Source organism: Chelonia mydas, chromosome 1 (genome assembly GCF_015237465.2).
Source record: "Chelonia mydas isolate rCheMyd1 chromosome 1, rCheMyd1.pri.v2, whole genome shotgun sequence".
Taxonomy (NCBI): domain Eukaryota; kingdom Metazoa; phylum Chordata; order Testudines; family Cheloniidae; genus Chelonia; species Chelonia mydas.
The window spans coordinates 1,826,291-1,835,868 of NC_057849.1; the positions used below are offsets into that span (position 1 = coordinate 1,826,291).

At 46.0% G+C, this 9,578-nt stretch overlaps 1 protein-coding gene across 1 annotated transcript; it reads right to left on the reverse strand.

Annotated features, from left to right (window-relative positions):
- Positions 1–2,888: 2,888 nt before the first annotated feature.
- LOC102944715 (olfactory receptor 52E2) lies at positions 2,889–3,937 on the reverse strand. Its single transcript, XM_007053087.3, has one exon. It carries the CDS (start codon positions 3,834–3,836, stop codon positions 2,889–2,891), a length of 948 nt encoding a protein of 315 aa, XP_007053149.2. The 5' UTR covers positions 3,837–3,937.
- Positions 3,938–9,578: the final 5,641 nt, after the last annotated feature.

The following is a 9,578-nucleotide window of genomic DNA, read 5'->3' on the forward strand; positions in this document are numbered from 1 at the left end:
AATTGTTGTTGTTTTTTTTTTGCTATCAAATACACTCTTCTTAAGGAACTCCACATTTTCATTTCCAATTTTCTGAATAAACTATTCCGGCCAATGAGTTTTACTGATAATTTACCTCATCTTTAGGGTATTAGTTTTTAAAGCACAAAGTGTCTATAGAAATTACTGTTTGAGCACTCTTCTCTGTTTGTCCTTTTGAATGTAATCAGTTCCATTCTTTTCTTTTGTTCTCCTCTATAATATGCCCCCCTTTTCTTAACTAAACAGTCCCAGACTACAAGAAGGATGCGGAAAAATTGGAAAACATCCAGCGGAGGGCAACAAAAATGATTAGGGGACTGGAACACATGACTTCTGAGGAGAGGCTGAGGGAACTGGGATTGTTTAGTCTGCGGAAGAGAAGAATGAGGCGGGATTTGATAGCTGCTTTCAGCTACCTGAAAGGGGGTTCCAAAGAGGATGGCTCTAGACTGTTCTCAGTCGTAGCAGATGACAGAACAAGGAGTAATGGTCTCAAGTTGCAGTGGGGGAGGTTTAGGTTGGATATGAGGAGAAAATTTTTCACTAGGATGACTGGAAAAAGGCTAATGTAGTGCCAATCTTTAAAAAAGGGAAGAAGGAGGATCCTGGGAACTACAGGCCAGTCAGCCTCACCTCAGTCCCCAGAAAAATCATGGAGCAGGTCCTCAAGGAATCAATCCTGAAGCACTTACACGAGAGGAAAGTGATCAGGAACAGTCAGCAGGGATTCACCAAGGGAAGGTCATGCCTGACTAATCTAATCGCCTTCTATGATGAGATAACTGGTTCTATGGATGAAGGAAAAGCAGTGGATGTATTATTTCTTGACTTTAGCAAAGCTTTTGACACGGTCTCCCACAGTATTCTTGCCAGCAAGTTAAAGAAGTATGGGCTGGATGAATGCACTATAAGGTGGGTAGAAAGTTGGCTAGATTGTTGGGCTCAACGGGTAGTGATCAATGGCTCCATGTCAAGTTGGCAGCCGGTATCAAGTGGACTGCCCCAAGGGTCGGTCCTGGGGCCGGTTTTGTTCAATATCTTCATAAATGATCTGGAGGATGGTGTGGATTGCACTCTCAGCAAATTTGCGGATGATACTAAACTAGGAGGAGTGGTAGATACGCTGGAGGGTAGGGATAGGATACAGAGGGACCTAGACAAATTGGAGGATTGGGCCAAAAGAAATCTGATGTGGTTCAAGAAGGACAAGTGGAGAGTCCTGCACTTAGGATGGAAGAATCCCATACACCGCTACAGACTAGGGACAGAATGGCTAGGCAGCAGTTCTGCGGAAAAGGACCTAGGGGTGACAGTGGACGAGAAGCTGGATATGAGTCAGCAGTGTGCCCTTGTTGCCAAGAAGGCCAATGGCATTTTGGGATGTATAAGTAGGGGCATAGCGAGCAGATCGAGGGACGTGATCGTTCCCCTCTATTCGACACTGGTGAGCCTCATCTGGAGTACTGTGTCCAGTTTTGGGCCCCACACTACAAGAAGGATGTGAATAAATTGGAGAGAGTCCAGGGAAGGGCAACAAAAATGATTAGGGGTCTGGAACACATGACTTATGAGGAGAGGCTGAGGGAACTGGGAATGTTTAGTCTGCGGAAGAGAAGAATGAGGGGGATTTGATAGCTGCTTTCAGCTACCTGATAGGGGGTTCCAAAGAGGATGGTTCTAGACTGTTCTCAGTGGTAGAAGATGACAGAACAAGGAGTAATGGTCTCAAGTTGCAGTGGGGGAGGTTTAGGTTGGATATTAGGAAAACCTTTTTCACTAGGAGGGTGGTGAAACACTGGAATGCGTTACCTAGGGAGGTGGTGGAATCCCCTTCCTTAGAAGTTTTTAAGGTCAGGCTTGAGAAAGCCCTGGCTGGGATGATTTAGTTGGGGATTGGTCCTGCTTTGAGCAGGGGGTTGGACTAGAAGACCTCCTGAGGTCCCTTCCAACCCTGATATTCTATGATTCTATGACAACTCCCAGTTCTTATTCTCAGCTCTGCCACCAACTTATTGTGTGGCCTTGGGCAAATCACTTTACCTCTTTGGGGCTCAGTCCATCCATGACACGGGGATAATGCTGCCTAGCCGCCTAGCTAAAGAGTTTTTAGGTGTAGTGATCAAAAGCATCATGCAGAGCGTATGTTAGACTCAACTTCCCTGTCCAGCTTCAGCCCCTGGGCAATGGGTGCCCTGTCGTCCCAGATAAGGTGCCGTGTACGTGGGTGAATAGCCGGCTCATGGCAGGTGTGCTGTTCATCTCCCTCCCTGTCAGCGACCGAACTCACCCCAGCCTACGCCCAGCATCCTGCCTTCCCAGCTGACACAGGGGCTTATCCTTCTGCCTCTCTCAGCTGTTGTCCTCGTAGCTTCAGAGCAGATCTTTCCTTGCCCTGCCCCTGAGGCCTGGCTAAGGGCAAAGAGCTCCCAGCACATCCCCATTGCTGGGACCCTGCCAGCTACAGGCCCCAGGAGGGAAAAAAGGGAACTGAAATCAAAACAAGTAATCCACAGAATGGTCTCTTGCCTCGGGAATTTGTAGCTGAGTAATAGGGGCTGGGTCCTGGTGGACTAGGGAGAGAATAGGGGGAGAAGGAGGTTGTGCTATGTGGGAAGAGGACGGGCAAGGGGCAGGGTGCCAGGGGTCTAGTTACCAGCAATAAGGGAGGTGGAAGCCCTATGAGTGAATGTGTTCTACACAAAGAAATTCCCTAGTTGGTCACTCTGACACCGCACAGTAAGGCCAGGAAAGGGTTTAATTTCTCTTTGACTGTCCAGTCAGTGATTCAGGGAAGAGGGCCCAGTACCATGTCACCAGCCAGCTCTGCACGGAGCTCGGTCTGAGAGCCAGAGCACCAGGAGAAAACTTTAGGTCCCTTTATGAGTAAAGAGCCGAAGCAGCCTGTCCCGGATCTGTTTGGTCCTTACCCCATAGATAATGGGGTTTAGCATGGGGGGCATCAGAAGGTAAATGCTGGCAATGAGAACGCGGAAATGCAGGGCCATATTCTTTCCAAAGCGGTACGTGAGGGCAGAGAAGAGACACGGGAAGTAGAAGGCTAAGATGGCACAGAGATGGGAGCCGCAGGTCCCAGAAGTCTTCAGCCGGGCATCCTTTGTGGGGAGGTTGAAGATGGCCCTGAGGATCTGGGTATAGGACACAGCAATAAAAATCAGATCCAGACCCGTCACACAGAATAGCACACAGAGGCTGTAGTAATTACTGACATGGATTTCGGCACAGGCCAGCTTCACCACAGCCATGTGCTCGCAGTATGAGTGGGGAATGATGTTGGTTCTGCAATATGGCCACCGCCTTGCCACTAGAATAAAGGGGAGTACGAGCATGCCACCACGCAGCGCCACGCCCAGCCCAATCTTGGCAACCATGGGGTTTGTCAGGATGGTGGAATGTCTCAGGGGATCACAGATGGCCACGTAGCGATCAAAAGCCATGGCCACAAATATCCCAGACTCTGTTACTAAGAAGCAGTGAAGGAAGTACATCTGGGTGAGGCAGGCACTGAAATTGATCTCCCTGGAATTGAACCAGAAGATGCTCAGAGATTTGGGCAGGATGGATGTGGACAGGACCAGGTCAGTGACAGCCAGCATGCAGAGGAAATAGTACTTGGGCTCATGGAGGCTCTGCTCCGTCTTCACTATGAAGAGAATGCTGAAGTTCCCCAAGATGGCTATGATGTACATGATGCAGAAGGGGATGGAGATCCAAACATGAGCCACCTCCAGGCCAGGAATGCCCAGCAGGATGAAGGTGGAGGGGTTGGTGAAGTCGGTTGTGTTGTAATCTGACATGAAGTAGGGGGTCAAGTGGCCAACTCTGAGGCAGAACGGTGTCTCCTGGATGTACCGTATGTTTCCCTCACTTTGTTTATGCGCCAGAGTCCAGGATGATAGTCACAGTAGAAATGCCTGGAGGGAGAGACAATGTTAGCACTGGGAGCTGTTCTCATGGTGAAGCAGATTTTTTGTTCTTCTCACACAGTTCAATGACATTGTCATTTATTCAGAGAAATGAATTATGAACCACTGACCCTAGTAATACTGGTTCCCTGTTTTATGGTGCTCCATGTGTCAATAAATCTTACATGTTGTGGTGTGGGAAACTTTAACAGGCAACAGCAGGAAACATAAGTGTGGATACTCGGTATCCCTCATTGTTGCTTAATTCAGTGAATGGCAGACTAGAGGACCCATGCTGTAGTGAGTTTGCCATTCACCCACTTGCTCAAAATCTGAGAGTGGAAGGAACCAAAGTTTTGCTAAGAGTTGTGTCCGGAGAAACGTCTGAGCTAGGACACATCGCAGGGAAAAGAGACTTGAGCTCCGTGGAAACACCTCCTCATTCGCAGTCGTAGCCAAAACAAGACGATGTTCACATGCTTATGGAATAGGGTGGGGAAAACCCTGCTGTAGACATGCACTGAGTGTTGGTCACTCTGTCTCTATAAAGCACACAGTAGATAGAATGGGGGTTTCCAAGAGGGTCTATGAGAACGGGGGAAGCTGCCATAGTTGGACAGAATGAAAATTCTGGGACTATTTCTTTTAGAGAAGAGACAAAGAAGGGGGCATGTGATAGAGGAGAGAAAAGTAAAGAATGGAACTGATTCCATTAAAATGGACTAACAGAGAACAGTTCGCTACCATTAACATCTATAGAAACAGTGCTTCAAAAGGGCTTCTTCTCCAAAGCTGAGGCAAAGTATCAGCAAAACTGATTGGGAAGAAAATATTACACAGAAAACCGGGAATGAAAATTGGGAGTTCTTTAAGAAGAGTTTATTAGATTGTTAAAATGTCACAATTCCACAATCAAGAAAGTGGACAACTTTGGCTAAAAACCCGGTTCAGTTGCAAATTTATTAATTTATTAAAGGTGAAAAAACAATTTATAAGAAATGGGGGGGAAGAAAATTTATAGAAAGCTATACATGTTGGAAGTTATGAAAATTGATAAGGGACCTTAAGGAAATCAGAGAAAAATTTGTTCTTGGCATAGCTAAGGATTACACAAAGGAGGTTTTTAAGCATACTAAGAACAAATGAAATCCTAGAAAAGTCATAGGGCAATTATGTGTTCAAGAAATAGTTTTGTTCTGCATTTGGAAAGAAGCAGTATGAGGTACTCATGTCACATGAGATGATGAAATACTTTCCAGTACATTAGCTGTTAAGGAGGATGTAAACCAGCATCTACCGTAGAACCTTAGAATTATGAACCACAGAATTATGAATGATCGATCAACCACACAAAGATTTGGAATGAGAAGAAAGCAATCAGGCAGCAGCAAAGCCAAAAGAAAAAAAAGAAAAAAAGAAAAAAGAAGGGAAATTCTGGACAGTTCTGTGTTAAATGGAAACTATTACAAAATAAAGGGAGAAAAGATTTGACAAGGTTCTGATACAAGGGAAAAGATGGGATAGGATTAGTTAATAATTTTGGAATAGAATTAATGCCAGTCAAGAACATGGTTTATGGAAAACAGGTCTTGTCAAATGAACCCAATTTTATAGAGCACATGCTAAATAGACTAAAAACTGGCGAACTGAGAGATCTAAGAAAGCAGTTGTCAATGGGCCATTGTCAGTAAGTAGGGCTGTTTCTAGTGAGGTTCGGCAGATATCAGTTCTACGCCCAATGCTATTCAATATTTTCATCAGTGATCTGAAAATAACTGCAGATAAAATTTGTAGAAAATCCAAAGATTGTCACAGTGGTCAAAAAAAGGCGGCCAGGGCAGGAATAACAATTGATCTGTAATGTTTGGTGAGCTGGTAAATGCAAACAAAATGTTTTAATGCATTCAAACAGCCTAGGACACTCTATTATCGAATGCAGGGGTCACTGTGGACAACCAACTCATCGTGAACTCTCAGTGCGATGCTGTGGCCAACAGGGCTGATGCGATCCTTGGATGCATAAACAGGGGCGTGGTGAGTTGGAGCAGGGGAAGGGTTTTACCTCTGCATATGGCATTGGTGAAACCGACTGCATCCAGTCCTGGGGTCCACATTTCAAAAAATAGTAGATGGTGCAGAAAAGATCCACCAAAATGACCGGAGGCTGGAGAAAATGACTGACACAGAGAGAAACTTCAAGAGCTTAACCTATTTATCTTATCAAAAGGATGACCAAGTGAAAACATTCATGGGGAGAAAATCGTGCGTACTAAAGTTCTCTTTATCTAATGGAGAAAGGCAGAGCAAGACCCAATGGCTGGAAGCTGAAGCCAGTCACATTCCAGATAGAAATAAAGGCCAAATGTTTAGCACTGAGGATGAATTACTGTTGGTACAAATTATGAAGGGAAATGGAGGATTCTCCAACTTCTCATGTCTGGAGATCCAGACTGGATGCTTCTCTGAAAGATCCACTTTAGGGCTTGTCTACACTTAAAATGTGTCACAGCTGCACTGCCTTACCATTACAGTGTAGATACCACTTACACGATGGCGGGGGTTCTCCCCTCGACGTAGGTAACTCACCTCTCTGATAGGTGGTAGCTAGGTTGATGGAAGAATTCTTCCTTCAGCCTCATGCTGTCTACACCGGGGATAGGTTGATATAGGAGTACTGTGTCCAGTTTTGGTCACCAATGCATAGGAAGGTTGCATTAGCAGAAGCATAGCATGAAAGACTCTGTAGCTGATACTACCAGTCTACTCAGCACTGGTTAGGCCTCAGTTGCCGTATTGTGTCCAGTTTTGGTCATTACTGTATAGAAAGGATGTAGAGAAAGTGGAAAGGATCCAGAGGTGAGAGAAAAAGATGGTCCAAGAATGGAATGCAAGCCTTGTATGGAAGCTGAGGGAAATGGAAATTTTGGAAAAGAGGAGATGAAGGGGGGACAGGACAGCAGTTTTCAGATATTTGAAAGGCTGCCCTAAAAACATGGAGAATATTGTTCTCATAAGAACATAAGAATGGCCACACTGGGTCAGACCAAAGGCCCATCTAGCCCAGTATCCTGACAGTGGCCAGTGCCAGGTGCCCCAGAGGAAATGAACAGAACAGGTAGTCATCAAGTGATTGATCCCCTGTCTCTCATTACCAGCTTCTGGCAAACAGAGGCTAGGGACACCATCCATGCCCGTCCTGGCTAATAGTCACTGATGGACCTATCGTCTATGAATTTATCTAGTTCTTTTCTTTTAACCCTGTTAGGGTCTTGGCCTTCACGACATCCTCTGGCAAGGAGTTCCACACGTTGGCTGTGGGTTGTGTGAAGAAATACTTCCTTTTATTTGTTTTAAACCTGCTCCTTATTAATTTCATTTGGTGACCCCTAGTTCTTGTGTTATGAGAAGGAGTAAATAGCACTTCCTTATCGACTTTCTCTACACCAGTCATGATTTTATAATCTTCAATCATATCTCCCCTTAGCCACCTCCTTTCCAAACTGAAAAGTCCCAGTCTTATTAACTTCTCCTCACAGGGAAGCCGTTCCTTACCCCTAATAATTTTTATTGCCCTTTTCTGAACCTTTTCCAAATCCAATATAAACTTCTATCTAGCCACAGCCTCAGAATATGGCAATGTATCATACATCTTCTAAAACCTTTCACCCTAAAGGATTCACTGTGACACAGAAATGCAGCCACCCTGGGGCTTGAGGCTAAGAACCTGAGTAGGGGAGGGAGGAGTACAGCAAAAAGGGACATTTTGGCCCATGATACCAGAGCAAACTCATCACCTGTGGTGAGGGCCCTGGGTTGTTTAATGGCCGTGCAGAACAGAAAGGGACACAGACCTATTCTCTATCCCATCACGGCTACGTTACACTGGGTTTGTCGAGCAGGTGAGTGTCTCAGCATGAGATAGGTACCTGTGAATTCTGAGACGGAAGTGTCTTCCCTGGGAATCCTCCTCCGGTAGCCGTGTCCCAGACTTCTCTCACCCCAGCATCTGCAGCAGCATCCCACGCTGAGAGCTGACACAGGGGTGTGCACCATTTATAATATAGCTCTGTGCAATCCCAGTGGGGTTTGCTTGGCCTCGAGGGAAGAAATGGCATCTGAATGTAAACAGGCTGGAGACCAGCCTGTCTGCGCTTCTGTGCTACTTATCCAGCTTTTGGAGTAAACAGTAATTAAACGACCTTCCCAAGCTGAGATGAGAACTCTTGGGCTCTCCTCTGAGTCAGAGAGGAATTGGCTGCTCTGTGCATTTGTGTATGTTTAACAATTATTGTTAATTAGTAAGAAAACTAGGGATAGTACCTAGATCTCCCTAGGATCTGATTCCCTCTAAAAGCCAAGGATGTATAGGTAGATAGTAGCTAGATAGCTCTCCAGACAGATGACTGAGGGGAGACATGAGCAGTTTTAGAAGGCACATGGGGCTGTCGCTAAGGGATCACAGATCAGTAGTTCTCATCAGTAACTATCATCATACTGTGCAGCACCTTTCGCTGAAGGATCGTCAAAACCCCTAGCAAAGGACAGCTACAATGAAGGTATTCACATTGTACAGGTACGTAAGCTGAGGCCCAGGGAGACGTGACTTGGCCAGTGTCACACAGAGAATGACAGACACAACCTAGGAGTCCTGACTTCCCTGCTCTAACCACGGCCTTTCTCTAAGTAACTGAGAGCGTGACAAGCATGAAATGGATTCAAGGTCTAGCTGTCCCTGTGTATTGGGTCAGTGTGATGGATTTTTCGGGGGGTAACCTGGAACTAGGATCCAGCGGAGACCTCTGGCATAACAATCTGGGTTCTGTCTCACACTGTGAGCCTGTGACAGGCTGCAATCCTCTCCAGGTCATGCACTTACACAACCAGGGACATTGCCAGCTGAGATACATGAATGCTTTCACTAGCCACTCCTGAACCAACAATAAAGAGGTTTCAGCCAGTTCCCTGCAGCTCCCCAGCCTAGGACCCCAGAGCTTATCGTCTTGCCCTGGTCAGAAGCATGGCCAGTGTAAACGTATTACCCAGTCTGCCCCTCCCTCAATGTGGAGAAGACATGACACCATCACCTGTTCCTGAGCATAAATCTCTTTTGTATTTCAAACATTCAAGTGTTGCAAAACATTGTAGTGTTACGCCCATGCGTGCTTGCAAAGTTCTGTGTACCTTTGAACACTTGGTAGATCAGCCTAGTTGTTAGAGGGGTTTTTCCCTTCATCCTCTCCCCTGGTTCTTGTCACGCAGACAGAGAGCAACAGACAAGAAGTCACAAAGTACAGACAATACTTATTGGGGTTAGTTTCCAAGCAAGCATATTCCGAAGCCCTTCACACCAATCGGGCTTATCTTTATACATCGATAGAGTCTGTTCCCCAGTATTCCCTTCCCAGCTCGGACACCACAGAGCCTTTTGTGTGTGTTCCCTTTCCTCAATCCAACCTCCCATTTCCTATTCCCTATTCCCTCCTCTTTAGCCAGTCCAAATATACCGGCAGTGCATGCCCCTAGCCACGCCCCTTACAAATTATGGTCGTGTTCTGTTCTGGAGGGTCCTCAGTTTGGGTCTTTGTCCCACCTCTTTTGTACTCCATGGGAGGGGTAAGGATTGAGGCTGTACTC

Coding starts and splice junctions, on each gene's coding strand:
- LOC102944715 (XM_007053087.3), bottom strand. CDS start 3,836: ATGTCAGATTACAACACAACCGACTTCACCAACCCCTCCACCTTCATC.